The 20,359-nt window shown below is 32.3% G+C and overlaps 2 protein-coding genes and 2 long non-coding RNA genes across 5 annotated transcripts; 3 read left to right on the top strand and 1 right to left on the bottom strand.

Moving 5' to 3' along the window:
* The first annotated feature begins 242 nt into the window (after nt 1–242).
* On the top strand, nt 243–5,811 carry LOC142642795 (GDSL esterase/lipase At1g29670-like). Its single transcript, XM_075817221.1, has 5 exons — nt 243–531; nt 3,490–3,614; nt 4,517–4,765; nt 4,892–5,135; nt 5,411–5,811. Exons 1-5 carry the CDS (start codon nt 282–284, stop codon nt 5,635–5,637), a joined length of 1,095 nt encoding a protein of 364 aa, XP_075673336.1. The 5' UTR covers nt 243–281; the 3' UTR covers nt 5,638–5,811.
* Nucleotides 3,529–8,927, bottom strand: LOC142642796 (uncharacterized). The gene is made up of 3 exons (XR_012845731.1): nt 8,624–8,927; nt 8,386–8,499; nt 3,529–3,600 (listed from the first exon to the last, which is right to left on the bottom strand). It is a non-coding gene; the product is annotated as an uncharacterized LOC142642796 (long non-coding RNA).
* Nucleotides 8,928–9,961: 1,034 nt separating this feature from the next.
* Nucleotides 9,962–15,822, top strand: LOC142642375 (GDSL esterase/lipase At5g45670-like). Its single transcript, XM_075816727.1, has 6 exons — nt 9,962–10,219; nt 12,223–12,460; nt 12,658–12,782; nt 14,549–14,797; nt 14,919–15,165; nt 15,456–15,822. The coding sequence occupies exons 1-6, from the start codon at nt 10,070–10,072 to the stop codon at nt 15,671–15,673; spliced, it is 1,227 nt and encodes a 408-aa protein (XP_075672842.1). The 5' UTR covers nt 9,962–10,069; the 3' UTR covers nt 15,674–15,822.
* Nucleotides 15,823–16,399: 577 nt separating this feature from the next.
* Nucleotides 16,400–18,539, top strand: LOC142644469 (uncharacterized). 2 transcript variants are annotated; one of them, XR_012845941.1, is made up of 3 exons: nt 16,400–16,673; nt 16,795–17,309; nt 18,072–18,539. It is a non-coding gene; the product is annotated as an uncharacterized LOC142644469 (long non-coding RNA). The 2 variants fall into 2 exon arrangements; XR_012845940.1 differs by having other exon boundaries at nt 16,404–16,667; nt 18,072–18,538.
* Nucleotides 18,540–20,359: the final 1,820 nt, after the last annotated feature.

Here is a 20,359-nt window from a genome sequence, read left to right as displayed (position 1 = left end):
GTGTGACAGTAGAAACAAATAATATAACTCAGTAACAATGGCATCTTTTCAAATGTTCAATATATGCTTGTGGTTTGAACTTTGAATCATGATATCTCCCTCTCCTCACCATCTATCTAAAAACAAATGGTCCCTCCTAACAAATTCAATAGTGAGAAGCATTTACTTCCATTATTACCTGCTCGACTAGAAGCTGTGGTGGGTTTATATATAGTCCTATTGTAACTTTTTCATTTCATCTCATTATCTCAATCAAAGTCCTTTACTCGTTTTGGTTTTCAATGGCATGTCAAATGAAGAAAATATTGTTTCTTCTGCTTCTCGTATTGCTGGTATTGAAATTGCAACATTGTGTTGATGGAACGCAACAAGTGCCTTGTTTCTTCATTTTTGGGGACTCCATGTCTGATAATGGGAACAACAACAACCTTGTGACAATGGCAAAAGCTAATTATCAACCATATGGGATTGATTTCCCTGAGGGACCCACCGGAAGGTTTACCAATGGTCGCAATCTTGTCGATATCATTGGTCAGCATTTACCTCTTTCTATAAAAATTATATACTTTGCATTTTTCATAATTTGTTTCTTTTGGGCCATTTTGAAGCATTTGAATTTGAAAATATTGATTTTGATTCCAAGAGATATCTATATCTACTCCCACTTTTTCTTTCTTTTTATTTTATTTTATTTTATTTTTTATATAGAAGATATATACCTAGCTAAACCCACTTAATATACTAAAGATTTTTTTTTAATAATTAAGTAGTTACAACAAAAAGGAAATAGAGTTTTAAACTCTGAACATTTCCATTGAGAATACTAGAAAATATTAGTTGAGTTACGACTTACAACTTACAAGATTCTAGTTCTTAATTGACTAAATATTAGCTACATGTTTCAAAATGGCACAAAATACTCTCAAATTATTTGAAATGGAGAGAATCTATTTCATAAATTTTTTTTTTTAATATGATAGTAAAATACCAAGTTATTTAATTTTTTAATGACATGGCACTAGTGGCTAAGCAAAGATTTAATTGTACGGGGTAAAATTTATAATTTACATACATATGTGCATGGTTGTCAAAATCCCGATCTGGATCCTACGATCCTACGATTTTACGATCTCACCTGCTCAAAACGATTAAGATCTTTCAAGGATCTTTGCGATCGTTCAGGATCGATAGGATCACACGATTTTGACGATCCCAAACGACCTTTATTTCTTGTAATGTTTTTAAACTTAATAGATTGCTCAATTGGACTTAAATGAAAAATAAAATCCCAATAGACCAAAATTTTCAACTCTAATGTAGAGAGTGTGCCAGTTGGATCCGAATAAAAAATATTCCAATTGAGTGTCATGTTTTGAGATTTTTGACCTCTTTAAATAATGCTTATAAATGAATATAGTGATGTATGGTAATTATATTAATGAATGTATAATTTATGTGATTATTTAACACACAAATGTTTATTTTTTTTGTTTTTTTTTTCAAATAATATAGGATCTTACGATTTACGATCCGATCCTACGATCCACGATCTCACCTACCTCCTACGATCCTACGTAGGATCCCGATTTTGACAACCTTGCATATGTGTCTTCCTACATGCACATATACGAAGTTTTATACACATTATGGATAAGCACAACGTACGAACATAATATGTGTAATACTTAAGACCAATATGTCCAATAAAGCATTCTCAAAAAAAAAAAATGTACAATAAAGTACCCCTCATGTGGATACGAAAGTGGTATTTAAATATTAAAAAAATACTTAAAATAACATATATTAAATTGAATTTATTTGTTAGGGTTTTTTTTTTCATTTTTTTTTAATTTAATCTAGTTAAGTTGTGTTATAATTTTTCCATATTCAAAAGTTCACCTATAAATCATGTATAATGTTTTCTAGAAGTTAAATAACATCAACTACAATTTATATCGATTTTGTTAAAATGATAAAATAGTGAGACTATAACAATTTAAAACAGTATAGTAACCATTTTTGCACCTAAAATTTTAGATTTAACTTGAAACAATATCAATTTATGAATTTTGTTACATAGCTATCTACAAATTTTTATGAAAAATAATAAGTTATTACATAAATGATTTATACTCATATAACACTTTAATTTGCAGGTAACAATTTGTTTTTCTTTTGTTTGGCAGTTTTTCTCTTGCATTAAAATTTTTGCTTCTTTGTCCCCCCCCCCCCCCTTTTATCTTCTTATCCTTAATTTTCTTTTATTACTTTTAAACCTTAACAAACATGGATATAATAGGATTTTAAAAAAAAAAAAAATCGATGAAACTTGGCCTATAAAAGAGACATATTTGAAACAGCACATTAAAAAAAAACTGTCTTATCCACAAAAAAAAAAAAAAAAAAAAAAAAAGGAAAAGAAAGAGAAAACTGAAATAACAAATAAGTAAAAAATATATATATAGGGAAAGTTTTGGTTGGGCTAAGGGAAAATATTCCCTTTTAACTTTTTTTTTTCCTAAATGAAAATGGCGGTCTTCGGTGTGGACCCATTGACCCCATGCCACGTAATGGCAATGGGTAATACCACGTTGACCACAGGAACTTGCTTAGGCTATTGCTCAAACTGCTCCTCTCTAGGTGTTGGGTCAAAGACTCCTAATATCAATCCCCTTTCAACCCCTTACTCCCTTACATAGTTAGATTCATAATATTTAATCTCATGGATATGTTTCCTAATAAACTTACTCAACTTGTGTGCGTCTTTTTTTAATGATAACCTTGTAGACTTGACTGTTTAACATGATTTGTATGTTTACGCTCTGTTTGTTTCAGCAATGATGTTTTCTAAAAAATGAGTTATTTTCTAAAAAGCATTTTCTATAAAACTATCTCATTTTCCAATGTTTGGTAGCAACTTTAAATGAGTTAAAAAACAACCTCATAACTTCCCTTATTTAGCATGCTGTGAGATAGAGTTGTTTTCCAAAAAAATTTAATGGAAAACAATCTCCAAAAATAAGCCATACTTTTTATGTTAACTAAAGATAGTTTTTCTTTGACTCATCTTTTTTTATGCTACCAAACACTAGAAAACAAGGAAAATTATCTTTACACAAGGTTTTCCATTGAAACAAACGGAGCGTTAGATGAAAATGTTTTCTTAGAATGAGTTATTTTTCAAAAAGTGTTTTCCATAAACTATCTCATTTTCCTATGTTTGGTAATAATCTTAAATGAATTGAAATTTTTTTTCCAACTTCTCTTATTTATTAGCTTGCTGTGAGAATTAAGATAGAGTTGTTTTTTTTTAAATAAAAAAATTAATGAAAAAAATTTCTAAAAATAAATCATACTTTTTCTATTAACCAAATATAGTTTTTTTTTTAATTCATTTTTTTCTGATATTACAAAACATTGGAAAACATAGAAAGCCATTTTTATACAAAATTTTTCATTGAAATAAACAGAGCTTTTTTCTCCTTGTAGCTGAACATCTGGGCTTTAATAATTCCATCCCACCTTTCGCAACTGCCAGAGGTCAAGAAATACTCAAAGGGGTCAATTATGCATCTGGTGCAGCAGGTATTCGCAAGGAAACTGGACAACAACAGGTAATTAGTCAATAAGAAAAATGTTAAATTGAGTTCTCTCTTGTGCCTATTATGTATGCTAAATATGGAAGAGTACAAATTGAGAGCCATAAATTGTATCCTACGAAATTGATATCGTATGTGTTGTGAAAATTGGTGAAAATAATCTGTTTACACAAGGTTAAAGAAGAGAGAAGAAAATATGATCCAAAGAATTTACGTTTTTCGATAATATACCTACGTTTATGGGAGGCGATAGAATAAAGTTTCACTATATTTTTGGAGATTACAACAATAGCTTGAAGACACTCTCACAAAAACCCAACTTCCAAATACACCATTGATTCTCTTACAAATAAATAGAGAACACCCTATTGTATTTAGATAAAAGTTACAGGACACTTTAGCTTCTTATCTTTGGTGCACACACAGAAGAAGCTCTTTACTATCTCTTGTAGGAACTCTCTTGCTCCACCTCTATTTATAGCTAAAGGTTCAACCAAAATATTAATAGCTTCAGCACATGAAACTTATCAAGTCAAAAGAAGATGGCCAAGATTTATTGCCAATGGAGTCATCCATTTTGGCTACAAGAAGAAATACAATTTGAAGATTGTATGTTAGCTTTTGTTCCTTGCTTCTTGACAATTCATGCAAAAAAGCATTAAATGCTTGCTTGTAATGTCAATCCACCAACATTACAATTCAAGCCATTCCAACCTAATGTATAGACAGCAAGGTTAACTGGAGTAGTATTAGCCTTTAAAACTTTGTGTAAGAATTTTTAAAACTTCATTCAACTAACACATCTTAGTGTTTTTATTGAAAATGTTAAGGGTCTAAATATCCTCCAGCTTTCATTATTGTAATCGAGAGTGAAAAGGCACCATCAAGTTAATATAATTTGGTGCATCATATTGCAGGGTGATCGTATAAGCTTGGATAGGCAATTACTAAATCACCAAGTCACAATCTCAAACATCAAGATTCTACTTGGAAATAATGAGTCATTGGCCACAGCTTATCTAAACAAATGTATATACTCTGTTGCAATAGGTTCTAATGACTACCTAAATAATTACTTCTTGCCACAATTCTACCCTACAAGCCGCATATATAACCAAGAGCAATACGCTACGGTTCTCGTTCAACAACTCTCTCAACAATTATTGGTTAGCACAACTTTTCTTTATTTGTTTTTCGTTTTTTGGTTCAATCAAAACATGGTTGTTTTTTCTCTTAAAATTGATAGTGAACATGGTTTTTCTTTTTCCTTTTTTTTTTTTTTTTGATGCCAGGCTTTGCATAAGCTTGGTGCGTTGAAAATAGCCCTTTTTGGGTTGGGTTTTTTAGGGTATACTCCAGTTGAACTCACTATGTGCCACAATAATTCTTCATGTGTGGACAACATCAACAATGCGGTTGCACTTTTCAACGATAAGGTTGTCACATTGGTGAATAACTTCAATAATAATCTAACAAATGCTAAATTTATCTACATAAACACTACTGAAATCTCACTTAGCAGCTCTACATTTGAAGGTAAGATTACCTAATAAACTTTTATCTCTTTCCCTACTTGTATATCATCGATTGTTCTAAAATTTTAAGTTGTTACAAATTCGTGAATTTAATTATTTAACCAACATGTGAGATTTTCTTTTTAAATGAGAGATAGAGTGAAAATTGAGTTTAAATTTAGAAACCACCTGCTTTAATACCATAATAAATTACTATATGTAAAAAAAAAAAGTTTAAGCTATTTGGAAATGTTGAATTCAATCATTTAACTACTACTCTAACAAATTATGTACCAGGTTCCATAATTACAAATGTTCCTTGTTGTGAAGTGTTAAAAAATCCGCAGCCACAGACCAAATGCATTCCTTTTGGAACTACATGTAGTAACAGGAGCCAATATTCATTTTGGGATGCAGTTCATCCAACTGAAGTCAAATATGTGGTTTATGGGGGAAGAGCATATAGAGCTCAGTCCCCAGTCGATGCTTATCCACATGACATCGAACACCTCGCTCAGAGCTAATGAACAAGATGATGTGAGAAGAGAATTCTCAAATGAAGGCCTACAATATCGTTACTTGAATTTCTTTTGTGATTGTCCCGAACTTGATACTCATAATAAGGTTTATATTCAATAACTGTTATAAAAATGACCTTGCACATAGACAAGGCACCATTATCCAAATATTATACTACCATCAATAAAATAATCAATCATACAATATGTTCAAACATAATTGTGCCCTATGACAAGTTTTACTTTAGATGTATTTTAATCCTATGATCCTCTCCATGTATAATGAATTGTGACAGGTGTACTAGCATGGGGGATGGTATAAAAGTTGGTATTTTATCATCTAAAAACCTGCTTTATTTATTATACCAACTCACTTTACATTAATACACCTAACATCCTAGTTTTTATTTTTACATATAACTCATTAAAATAATATAACTACACAATAAAATAATATATAAAAAATGACTCTCTCTCTCTCAGCCACCCACTGTCACTATAGAGCAACTCAATAGCACCACCCACCACCACCACCGAGCAATTCAAACCCAAACCCAAAACCCAAACCACCCACCACCGCAACTTTCAATGTAAACCTTTTAAAGGGAATTAGAGTCACAATCTACTTAGTGGAGAGAGTAGCATTTGGCCCCGCATTCCTAACTCACCAAATACCTAAATTCAAAATCACCAAAAACCCAAACAAAACCCAAACCCCAAACAATTAGCCACTTCCACCACTACCGCTGAAACTTAAACGTTGGAACCAAGCCCAACAACTTTTACAACATAGATCGTAGACCCAAACCACAACCACCGGTCCACCGCAACCCAAACTCACCAATCTTCACCACGATCTCCATGACCCAAACCCACCAATCTCCACCATAAACGGCATTCTCCACCATAAGGGACAATCAAACGAGAGAGAGAGAGAGAGAGAGAGAGAGAGAACAAACTCAAATAGCAGGGAGGAGAGAGAATATTTTTATATTAAAAATTCTTTACAACCTACTAAAGTGGGTTCTTACTTATAAGAATCCATTGTACCAAGGTTGCAAAAAAATTTGGATATGCCCGCTTGGATAAAGTGGGTATTTTTATGCTTTTGGGTTGTAAAATAGCAACTAAAAACCTGTAATGCTAGTGCATTTTAGATAAATGTATTTCTCTATTTTTTTTAATGAAATTTTGAACTAAGCGGATGTATAATGAAGCACATACTTTTAGAAAATATTGTTATTGTGATAGGTTTTATATATATAGTGATAGCTAATGACCAAATGGGCAAATGTTGTTTTGTATTACTTTCATGGATCAAGATTTGCCAAAACCACTTTTCATGTTTCTGAAAAAATTCTGACAATTTTTTATTTTAGATATATTAAATTACTGGAAACATTTTATAATAGATACTCCTTTTTTAATACTATGTATGTACGTGATAGCATTTTTGTCATATGAAATATTTGAATTAGAAACTTTCTTTCGTTGTATTGTGTATTTGCAAATCTAAATATTGAATTGTTACAGATTTTATATTACAAGAAAGAATGAACTAAAAGTTTTTTGAGACATGGCCTTTGAAAATTCCAAGTTTTAGATCCTCCTCTTGTAAACTAAATTGCCGAAATCAGTTTATTTTTGCTACTATTCATGAGTCTTACTGTACTTTTTGGTACAATTTATAGGAAATGTACTATTTCAACTAACTTTTACCTTTATCTACAGTATTTTGAGCAAAAGTTTTTCAGTTTCAGCAAAATAAGCGGATTTTAAACAGACTCCAGTAACCATTGTAAGCAATAAAAGAAAAATATAAACAGAAATTCTTTTTTGGTCTTTATATTTTAGTGATATTTTCAATTTGATATTCATGTTTTAAAATTTTCATTTTGGTCCATATATTTTTAAACTTAATATTATTTTGGTCTTTCTTATTGCACTTACTAAGAAAAACACATTTTTAAGCTAGTGGTGCAGTATTGTAGTCCACATATATATATATATATATATATATATATATATATATATATGATTAAATTATCAAAATGTCCTATTTTTGGTAGGACACGTTCCATACTCCATTCAACCACCGACATAACAAGGGTTATTAAGTGAAAAACTATAAAAGTAAAGTAATCTCTACACCAAATAGAGAAGATGATTTCTGCTTTTACCATCTAAAATCATATACTAAGATTTCTAGAAAGTGTTTTGGTTTAACCCAGGGGCGTAGCCAGGAATTTTTACAAGGGGGGCCGATTCAAAGTATTGATATAAAAAACATAAATCACAAGTCTATTGAAGATGAAATTTCAATTTTGATATATCTTAAACATTAATGAACATACAAAAACTGTCTAGTTCACTATAAACATATGCAAAAATATCCACAAAAAAAAAAATATTTAACATCAAAATCATGTCTGACGACGTTTTTTCATGGAATAGAATTCATCCATAATCATAATTCTTTTAGCTATAAGAATATGACTCAAAAATTAACCTGAAAAGAACTTTAAAAAATAAAATTTTAATTAGAAATTTTTATTTAGTTATATGGATGTTATTCATACTTAAGAAAAAACAAAATTTTCACTTAATTTAATCAGTCAACCCATTTTTAATACAATTTTAATTAATAATAACCCCTCAAATAAAAACAAAAATTAAAGACACATATATTAGTACACAACATAAACCAAACAATTGAACAACACCACAGTATCAATTACAGAGAAGAAAACTCACCACTAGTTACAGCTTATACTAATATAAACTGTAAACAGGCTTGCTTTCCTTCAATGAAGTTGAAATTGCTGAATCAATCAACTCATGTGCATCTTCTAAATTATTCACCACAGCCTACAACAACAAAATTAAGCAAAAAAATTACAACTTTAACCAAATTTCCATATGAAAATCACATTTTTTTCATAGTAAAAACTAAAAAACCCAACTGGGTCTCAATCAAATTTTTTTTTTTTACCTGATAGCAAGTGACAGGCTCACAGGTTGAAAACACAAACATGAAACACCGAACTCACCATTTTTTTTTTTTTTTTTTTTTTTTTTTTTTTTCGGACTGTGAGGTCAGAGGAGAGGACTGATGCAGAGAGCTGGGTTTGGGGGCTGGTAGGCAATGAAACACCGAACTCACCAGGAATTTTATTTTATTTTTTTATTTTTTTCGGACTGTGAGGACTGATGCAGAGGAGAGGACTGACGGAGTTGAACTGTGGAAGTGGGATTGAAAAGTGAAGTCAGGAAGCGTGTTAAAGAAGACAAAAAAAAAAAAAAATATATATATATATATATATATATATATATATATAAAGTGAAAAATGGGATTCCGTGGATTAGGTGGGTGAGTTATTTTAGAGGGAGAGAAAGTGTAATTTTGTTGTTAGTGTTTGGGCAATTGGATTTGATGTAAGTGGGCTAATTTTTATTTATTTATTTGGAGTAGGCCTAAAACTTCAGCTGGACTTGGGAGAACAGTGAATATTTGGGCTATGGAGGGGCCAGATGTCCAAAATTGAAGAGGCCCAATTATTTTTTATATATACTTTAGTGGATTTTTTTTTTTGCAGGGGCCTGGCCCCCCCCCCCCAGGCACAACGTGGCTCCGCCCCTGGTTTAACCCTTTACATTTTGATAATTTACTGAAACATCAAAATGACCAAACCATGTGGTGTGGCCAGCTCTTGCAGTTTTTGCTGCCATTCGTAATTTCGTACTGGGACGAGACAAAAACCATTAAGAAGTCAATTTAGCAAACTGTAGCTCAAAACTTTAAAAAAAATAACATTTTAATATAGAGTGTTAAAAAAAAAAAATTTTATTGTATTGATGGTTGTAGTTGTTGGTTATTGTATTAGATATATAATTTTATTGTGTTATTATATTATTTTAATATGTTGAATGTTAATATAAAACCTTTGTTATAAGGTATATTATAAAATAGGTTGTTAAAATAAATAAGGTTCTGTTTTGAGTTAAAATGGAGCATTATCTGTCGTTATCCAAAGCAATTTCGTTTTCATGAATTTCCATAAACTTTTGAGGACTACAATTTTAACTGACAGAGAGGTCCAAATACAGTAAGATAACGTACGTACACGATCACTGTTGCTAATCAGGGCAATAATAGCGCACGTTGTTGAATTTGATTAAAATATTTATATCACTGCATTATATTGAGAAGGGTAGTTGAATTTGACCACTGATTATATCCCTGCAATAATAGTGCACGTTGCTCTCGCTTTGAACTTCTGGTAGACCCTCTCAGTCTCTCTCTCTCTCTCTCTCACTGATTGCGTGTTACTTTGTTTTGCACATTGTGTTCTTTTTAATTTTGCGAAAGCCAGAGAGGTTCTTGGACGAGCTATATATATATATAGGTAGCTAGCTAGGGAGAGCAAAAATAACGAGAATGGCACCAATGTTTGAGCCCAGGGCGAACATGGAAGATTTGGAAGCGAGTTTTTTGGACAAGAAGAAGAAAGAGTCGACTAAGTGGAAAGAAGGGGTCTTCTACTACACTCTCTGCTCTGCCTACGCCCTGGCTTTCTGCATTGCTCTGGTCCTCTCTTTCTCTCTTTCTTGAACTTTCTTTCTATATACGTTGTGTATAGCTTTCCTCTTGTTCTTATGCGATTCTCTTTTGTGCAATGATTCTTTTTATGTATTGTGGATTATAAAAGTAGATTAAAAACTTTTGTTGGATTGGGAAAAAGTGGGGCTTAATATGAGATTAGTGATTAGGGATTTGTTTGATATTGTTGTTTAAATAATAGTTTTCGACGTTTAAACAAATAGTATACTTATTTTTACAACAACTTTTCATCCATACGCATTTTCATAATATTTAAATAATGTTATTAAAAATTCCTTATTAAACGGGCCCTAAATTAGTGTTTTAGATAGAGAGAACAAGTCTTCATGTTGTAGTTACTTTTCTAGAGGAGGAAACCTGTTTTGAGTGACCAATTTTATTTTTATTGGATAGTAGTTGCTTGGTGAGAATGTGTCCAAATGTCTCACTTTAATTAATACTAAGGGTGTAAAACGATAAGAGAGAAGAGAAAAGTTAGTACTCACAAATGGTGTGTAAAACTATTTATGTTTAAGGTTTAATTTGGCTAGTTTTGAAATGTCTTGGATAGGGGTGTTTAGACCCGATCAAAACTCGAAAGCCCGAACAAATCGCCCAATGCTAACTCGAAAATAGCCCAAACCAAAGGTCCAATCGGTTGGCAGCGGGTATTTGCCTCCCAAGAACTAATGCCGGCAGGTAGAGTGGTGAGTTTCCTACTTTAAAACCTAAGCCACCTAACTCGATCGATGCTATATAACAAATCTGGCAAGGTCAAGTTCTGTTTTGGGGAGATCCAACAAGATCTGGCGAAATCTTGACTAGATCTAGTGCGATCTTGACTAGATTCGGCAGAATTTAGGAAAAACGGCAAAATTTTGTAGAATCTAGCTATTTTTTTGCATATTTTGGCAATTTTTTTACAGATTTCGTCAATTCTTACCATTGACCGAATCGACCAGTCATCACCTGAAGTCGAAACTGACTGAATAGATTGATTTCGACGGTTAGTTTTGGGTTCTTCCGCCTTCCACTCAATGTCGGCAAATTGAGTCTAAAATCAACTTGATCCGTCTCGTGGACAAGCCTAGTCTTGGATGTATCTAACATTATCTCAAATCTAATAATTGATCACTATATTTAATTCTATAGTTGTCGCAACGTAAAATACAAAAAACAAATCTAAAAAGCAAAGCAAAAAAGAAAAGAAAAGGTTGGCTGCATCACAATAACTCATATCAATAACTGACCTATACATCTATACACAGAGTGGTTGCATACGTACAAAACAAAAAACAAATATATAAAGAAAGAAAAAAAGAAAAAGAGAAATAAGAAATAAGAAATAAGAAATAAGAAAAAGAGAAAGAAACAGTGTTCAATTAGCAATTAGCAATTAGCAATTAGCATAACAAAAAATAAAAAATAAAAGTCTTCAAGACAACCAACACGGGTTCTCTCTTTACTCTTTACCAACCCGAATCAATATTTTTCTATCTTAAGCTACTCATACTCAAAAGTTGTGCAACCAACAAAACTTAGGGATTGAGGTTACGGGGCCCACTTTGTCATACACAATTAGATTTAGATTGAACCCAAAAATTTAGGGGCCCACTTCAAGATCTACCAACGTACAAATGCATTGAGATCTAGTTGTACTTACCAGTGTAAAAGTTAATACGTTAATTTTTTCTTTTTAACTATTTTGCCTTTTTACCTTAAAAGTGATAAAGTAAAACAGTTAAAAAAGTTAATAAAATTTTTTATTATAGGTGAGTTTCAGTTAACTCAATTGATAAAATTTTTAATGATTGGGTAAAAAATTTGAAATTTAATCTCTGTCTACATCAAAAACTAATTAATGTCTTGTTCTAATATAATTCATTTATTGTAATTTTACGGACTACTACTATTTCATCTCATGATTTCATCTCATTATCTCGATCTAACTCCTTCATTCGTTCTGGTTTTCAATGGCATGTGAAATGAAGACTTTGTTGATGCTACTTGGTTTCTTGCTGGTATCGAACTTGCAAAAATATCGTGTTACTGAAACGTCAAAACCACAAGTACCTTGTTTCTTCGTTTTCGGGGACTCGATATCTGATAATGGGAACAATAATGATCTTGTGACAATGGCAAAAGCCAATTATCAACCGTATGGAATTGATTTCCCGGAGGGACCCACTGGAAGATTTACTAATGGTCGCAATCTTGTCGACGTTATTGGTCAGCATTTAATTTGAAATATTTAATGAACAATTAATGTTGAAAACTATTAAAGACTTTTTGTTTTTTTTTGCAATAGTCGATTACTTATAGATATGTTTCCTAATACGGCTGGGCAGACCCATGTTAATTTATCTCCTTTTACAACCTCGCAAAGTTGACTACTTAACATGCTTTTCATCACTTTCTCCTTGCAGCTGAACTTCTGGGTTTTGCAAGTTACATCCCACCTTTTGCTACTGCTAGAGGTGAAGAAATAGTCAAAGGGGTCAATTATGCATCTGGTGCAGCTGGTATTCGCGAAGAATCTGGACAAGAACAGGTAATTAGATGTTAAACATTATTAGTATTTATGTGATTATGTCAGTATCATCCACATTCAATAAGCAAAATGTTAAGATTATCTACCTGTGCCATTGTGCCAATTATGCATGCCAAAAATTAAGGCGTCCACATTGAGAGTTTTATGGTATGTTTGGTAACTGTTTTTTCTTTTTATTTTTTGTTTTCAAAAACAAATTTCTATTTTTGAGACTAAAGTACTTATTTGGAAATTCAAAATGGACAGAAAACAAAAACTGTTCTCAAAACTTAAATTGTAAAAGAAGCTGAAAATATGCAAAAGGCTGTTTTCAGTTTCTAATTTTCAAAAATTAATGAAAACACGTATTTAATTTAATGAATCTGTCTCATTTAATGAGTTAGCATTAAAGTTCAAATCTTAGAAACAACATATTTTAGTATTTTCTATTTTTTTTCTTCAAAAAACTATCTTTTTAATTTCAATTAACCAAACGTGTTTTTTATTTAAAAAATACAAAAAAATTGTTTTTTCTTTATATTCTCCAAAACAAGTTTTTGAAAATAGAAAACAAAAATTGTTACCAAACATAACCTTACATTGCAACTTATGAATTTGATATTAATTGTATGATAGAGGAAGGTTAATGTTAGTTTTTAGACCCAAAAAACATATTGTTTAACCTTATTTTATAACCAAGTTGATACTTAAGTCAATTATGTAGATATGAGGTTAAACATAAGTCAATCATATTATGTAGCTAAAAATCTAAATAACACAAAATATGATGACCTAGGAAAACCAGTGAAACAAACCAGTTTCAAGATAAAAAAAACCTAGGAGGACCATTCTTAAGAAAAACAATCCACTATCAAATAGAAGTATACGGTCAAAAATATTTTATTTGTAGTAAACTTAACTATAATTATCATACCTAGCTCTAAAACCCTCAGATTTCTTTGACGTGGATCTGCTCTAAAATGGACTTCCAATTCACACTTTAGATCTCCAACATAGACTTCCAATCTATGACTCCAATACCACTCTTGAAGGTTTAGATCCAGCACCTTTGATGATTGGTATGTAGCAACTTTAGATCTACCGGTTCAAATTGTACATAGATTGATTTCTGGTAGTGACTTTGAAAGGAGAAGGCACATAACCTTTTAGATTTCAAAAGAGCACTTCCAAAGTCCCTTCAAAACATGCTTAAGGGTTTTCTTTATATACTTAGTGAAGTAGATCTGATACCCTAATCATCTGATGGGCCAATGGGCTTAATTAAATTTTGCATATTTGCAGTTCGATTGATCGAAGTTTAGTCTCGATTGGTCGAAGTTGTCATATTTTGAATTCCAAAACATGTTTCTTCCTTATTCTTGTATTTTGACTTGTAGCAACTTGATCAACATTGTCTAATATAATCTATAGACTCTATGATCTATAACTAGACAAGTTTGTACTCACAATCTGCTAATTGTTCTAGACTTTTAAAACCTAACCGTTAACTCATCCAGTAGTGCCCTTTTGGAACTTTCACTAAACTAAACGCCACAAAACTTTAACTATAATAAAGAGTTTTGTAGCTTAATTGATGTCTTCTAATGTTTCCATTTAAAATGTCAAGTGTTTAAATCCTTCTACCTCCATTGTTTTAACTATCAAATTATTAAAATAAAATAAAAAAATCAATTGCAATTAATTTGATTCCTTTGAACTTTCAACTGAAGAATGAAAACGCAAGATTGAGTTAAAATAATTTGGTACATCATGTATTCATATTGCAGGGTGATCGGATATGCATGGATAGGCAGTTGCAAAATCACCAAATTACAGTCTCAAACATCACCAAGCTGCTTGGAAATAATGAATCATTAGCCACAGCTTATCTAAACAAATGTATATACTCTGTTGCAATTGGTAGTAATGACTACCTAAATAATTACTTCTTGCCCCAGTACTATCCTACAAGCAGCATATATAACGAAGAGCAATATGCTACAGTTCTCGCTCAACAACTCTATCAGCAATTATTGGTTAGCACAACTTCTTTTCCATTAATCTATGTTTTTCTTTTAGGGGTTTAATAAAAAAAATGGTTGTTTTATCTCTTAAAATTGATATAGAACATAATGTTTCCTTTTTGGTTGATGCTAGACTTTGCATAAGCTTGGAGCAAGGAAGGTAGCCCTCTTTGGGTTGGGTCTATTAGGGTATACTCCTGTTGAACTCGCCACGTGCAGTACTAATGGCTCTTCATGTGTGGAAAACATCGACAATGTGGTTGCACTTTTCAATGATAGGCTTGTATCACTAGTGGATGACTTCAATACAAATCTACCCAATGCTACATTCATCTTCATCAACACTACTCAAATCTCGCTTAACAGTTCTTCAGCTGAAGGTAACATTACCTGCTATAATCTTAGTACTATTTTTACCTCTTTTACTAATTTTATATTACTAATCTCTCCAAAAGCTTAAGTGGTTATGAAATTAAGATTTTAATCATTCAATACATTGGATTTTTAACTTCTTAAATATTAGATAGAATAGAGATAAGATTCGAAATCAGGACTACTTGATCAGATACCATAATAAATTACCAACCATCCCAAAAGTTTAAGTTATTGAAAAATGTTGAATTTAATCATTTAACCACTACTCTAACAAATTCTGTATCATGTTTTACAGTTACAGATGTTCCTTGCTGTGAAGTGTTGAGATATCCACAACCACAAACTCAATGCGTACCTTTCGGAAAAGAATGTAGTAACAGGAGCGAATATTCATATTGGGATGCAGTCCATCCAACTGAAGTCGCATATGTGGTCTATGGGGAAAGAGCATATAGAGCTGAGTCCCCAATTGATTCTTATCCATTTGACATAGAAAGTCTCGCCCAACTCTAATGAACTAGATGATGTGGGAAGAGATTCCCATATGAAAGTCTACAACATTGTTGCTTGAATTTCTTTTGTAATTTTCCCAGACATGATGTTTATAATAATGTTTAGAGAAGTGATACGTTCACAACATTTTCACAATATTTTCACAAAAATGATCGGTGGAAGGTGTTTTTAGTTCTAATCTGAACCCATCACTAAAATTATTTTTTTGCCCACCAATAATAATCAATAATATCCTACTCAAGGTTTTGAAACCCGGATTGTTCATTGAACCGTAAAAGAGAGAGGTTCAAGTTTTTTAAGGTCGAACCAAAGTTAAACCGGGGTCGAACCGTAATGATGTCATAATTAATTAGTAATTATTTAAAATATAAATAAATAAATTAAATTAGTATAAATTAAAAAATTAACTAAAATCGTTTAATTAAAATAAAGATCCATATTTCAAATATATTTTTCATATCATAATTTTTACAAAATAAGTAAAAAAAAATCATATCTTAAGCATATATAGATATAGTATTTATTATATGTTAATTAGTAAAATCTTGATGATAATAATAATAGTAATAATAATAATAATAGTAGTAGTAGTACAATAATTATTATAATATAAGAACTTGTGGACAGCAATACACAGTACAATAATTTTTATTATCATCAAGTCATATCATGTACCTCCCAAGGCTGAACATTCAGCTCTTTCCTATTCACAAATTCAAATTTTCAACCTTTCCAATACAACTGCCAGGCTGTAGTCCCGTGGGGAGGCTTTTAGGAAACTTAAAAATAAATATAAAACAAAGAGAAACAGCATGTAAGTTACGCAACGGTGTTCTGCTAAAAAAAAAAAAGAAAAAAAAAAAAGAAAGAAAGAGAGGAGATTTGTGATTACAGAGGAGTGGAGCCGGACAGCAGAAGAAGAAGAAGAAAAAGAAGAAAGAAGAAGAAGCTACTGCTTCGTGGAGCCACTCTTGCTTCGTCATCCTTTTGACCTGTGAGGGTTGATTTCTTCAATCTTCATTTTTGCTTTTTTCCTTCTTCTTCGTTGTCTTCTTCTTCCTCTACTGATTCTTCTTCTCTATTTTTTTATTTTTATTTTTCTCCCTTTCATTTGGTTCCAGATCTGAAAAAACCCAAAGTATTGCTGAAGTATTGGTCGAAACTTTGCCGAAAAGAAGGAACCGTCCGAACCTCAAAAACTGGTCACAGTTCTCAGAACCGTATGGTTCGACTACGGTTCGTATGGGTACTTGCTTTTTTCGCCTAGGACGGTTCTTGAAGCTAAAAAAAACCACAGAACTGAGAGGATTGCGGTTTTTCCGGTCGGACCGTACGGTCCGGTTCGAATTTCAAAACTATGATCTTAGTGAAAATATTTATAAAAATATTATGGATATACCATTTCTCTAATGTTTATGCACTAAAAATGTATGAAAAATGAGCTTGTCCACAAACAATCATTATCTGAATATTATAATGCCAACAATAAATAATCAATCATGCAATAGGTTTTGATGATGCAAGATATCAGAGGGTGATTGTTCAAACTAAGATGCAATGGAAGACTTGAAAAGATGTGAAAAAATGTTATCAAAGTGCTGGTATGGTGCAGGCTAAGAAACCTCCGATAGTTAAGGTAAAACTTCTTTAAAGATCTCCAAAAACTCATAGTAGAAATTTCTTACTTAACTCAAATTTGGTGAGGTCTAGCCTCTTTAGAAGAGGAGATCATGAGTGGGTCTCCTTGTTTTATGCCAATCTCCATATGGGAGATATATTAGCTGAGTGGAGGTGGTGGGAGCAAATTACGGGGAGATTTCTCCCACATTTTGAAGTAGTGGACAAATGTGACAAGTCCCATTTCTGTCCAATGTCATTTAATTTTCTCAAGTGTTGAATTGCAGTGTTTATGGATGATCATCTTATTGTGGACAGTTCACTGCTAGCATAGACGATCTTTTAGATGAGGTGTCTATTTGATACTGTTAAGTTATAGTTTTTTACATAATATTTGTGTTGGCTTTGTTCTATGACAAAAAATGTTGTAATTGTATTAATTTATTTCTTTATATTTTGTGGGATTTATTTGTAATGAGTTTAGTATTAAGTTGGTGAAAATTTCTCAAAAAGTTGATCTCACGACTTAGCTCGCGAGTGGTGCAACTCGCGAAGGTCACATGAGGATAGGGATGGCAATTGTTACGTGACTCGTGGGAACCCGGCCCAACCTAACCCTAATAGGTTGAGTCTGGATTTTTCCAATACTCGGCCCAAACTTGGACCCGAACCCAACCCGCTTAATTTAGCTAAAATTACCAAAAAACCTAACTATATATATTACCTTATATCTAACCCTAACTCTCACTTTCATTCTAACCCTCACTCTTTGATTTAGCAGCTGCCCCTTTCACGCCTCATCCATACTCAGTGTCCAGTTTCCACTCTCCCTTTCAAGTCTCAACTCAAGCGATCAAGCACCATGCAACGGGCAACTCACCCAAGCCACCATAAGGAAAACCAAGCCCAGAAAACAAGATCCAAGAAAAACCTCGCCGATAGCTACAAGCCCAGCCACAATCAAGCACCTCGCTGACAAGTCAAAACTCTCAACAATCACGAAAATCTCCATAACCACTGTGAACCACCCCTCACCTATTACAGACCCACAACCGGTTGGGTTTGGGTTTTTTTCTTTTCGTGTTTTTGTGAGCAAAATTTGAGTTTTTTTTTGGTGATTCAAATTTGTTGGGTTTTTTTTGTGTGTTTTGTTGGTGGGATTTTCAAATTTGCTAATTTTATTTATGGGTTTGCAAAATTTCTGGGATTTGTTGGATTTTTTGTACAGGTTGGTTTGTTAGATCTTGGCATCTGTTTGAATGGCAAGAAAATGCTGTGATTATTTTTATTTATTTTTGGGTTCATTACATGTATGTTCTGTGATGATTTGTGATTTTGGGTTTGTATTGATTTCTTTTTTTGTGATTTTGGGCCGAGGCCAGCAAGCCTCGACGGGGTGGGTTTGGTTGTAACAAACAAATGAGTTTATTAAACGAGCCGGGTTCAGGTAACGGGTATGGGCCTGCAAGTTGGGTTCGGGAATAAAGAAACTTGGCTTGAACTCAACCCGTTGCTATTTCTACATGAGGAGCACATGCTGGAAGCTGAATAGTCAGTATGTTTCGCAACTCATCTTGCGACTTGGCCTACTCCCGAGATGACCCACGAAAAGCATTTACTAGCTAGATTTTAAGTGTGACATTTTCTCTTCTTTACCCTATACAATATATACCCTCATTATCTACAAAATTGAAAGGAGGCTATTCAGAAGAAAACCATAAAAAAGGTTTCTACAACACACCCACCTTGTTAGAGAAAGCTACACATCCTTAAGTGAGAATTCCTGTGTAGTTTTTTCTCCTCTCTCTCTCTCTCTCTCTCTCTCTCATTGTTATACCTTGAGAAGAAATTTGTACCCAAACACAACCTACATCTATTTAGAGTGTAGAGAGTGTTTGGAGCTTGGGAAGCATTTGGGATTTGCTAAAATAAGCTGGTGAGGCTTGATGGATGCAATCGGGTGTTATTATAGGATCCGGACAACTAGTGAAGATAAAACTCCGAGAAGCCCGTTGGTAGCTAGAGCTTAGAGGGCTCAACTACTGTAGGTAGATTAGGCTTCGATGGTCTTTTTGATATTCTTGCACTCTAACTTATTCACTAGTGGATTGATTTCGACTTAGATAGCGCAAAGATGTTTTTTGCCGAATTCTTCGATAACATGTCTCGATGTTATCTTGTATTTGCATCTCTCTTTCCTTGCTCTTTAAACTTCATATTTGTTAATTGCTTGCTTGTGGCTATGACTTAGAGAGTAGTTCCGGTTATTGCATATCATTTACTCTTACTTTTATTCCGCATTTAGATTTGCTCTTTTACACTATTTGAGCTTTTAGATTCCGTATCAGGTTCAAACAAAATTGTGCCCTAAAATATTGATGAAGTTGAATCATTGTATAATTGAAATGAAATCCAAAAGCAAACAAGTTAACTATAAGTGAATCCAAATTAATTCCAGGAAGCAAGAAACTGTTGGAAGTTGGTGAGCTCACACTCGTACTTACGCTCATATTCACACTCACAAAACGTACAAAGGAAGAGAATGGAGAGGGAGAATGGAGGAATGCTAGCATGGATACTATACCATGCAACCTGAACTTCTATCATATTAAATTGCATGACTTCAAAAAATCAATTGAATGTGTTAAGTAGTTACTTTACTATACTTATATTAATTATTATTATTAGTGATTTTTTTACTATGGTTAATTAACCAAAAATAAATTTAAGTTCATAATACAATTTTGTTCATAGGATTAATTCAACATAAAATCAACGAATGGTTCTAAAGTTTTTTTTCCTCTCTCCCTTTATAAACTTTACAATAAAGTGTGTGTTCAGGGGTAGTTAAAAATGAAAAACTTTGGCAACAATTTTAGTTGTAGACTAAGGTTACAACTCTACTCAATATATATATATATATATATATATATATATATATATATATATATATATATATATATATATATATATATATATATATATATTTATATATTTTATTGAATGTGAATTTTGGCAAATTCACCTTTGGATTACGTTTTCTTTTTATATTCTCCATACTTGTAAAAT

The sequence above is a fragment of the Castanea sativa genome, chromosome 7 (genome assembly GCF_040712315.1).
Source record: "Castanea sativa cultivar Marrone di Chiusa Pesio chromosome 7, ASM4071231v1".
In the NCBI taxonomy this organism is placed as follows: domain Eukaryota; kingdom Viridiplantae; phylum Streptophyta; class Magnoliopsida; order Fagales; family Fagaceae; genus Castanea; species Castanea sativa.
This window is presented reverse-complemented; position numbering and strand designations above follow the sequence as displayed.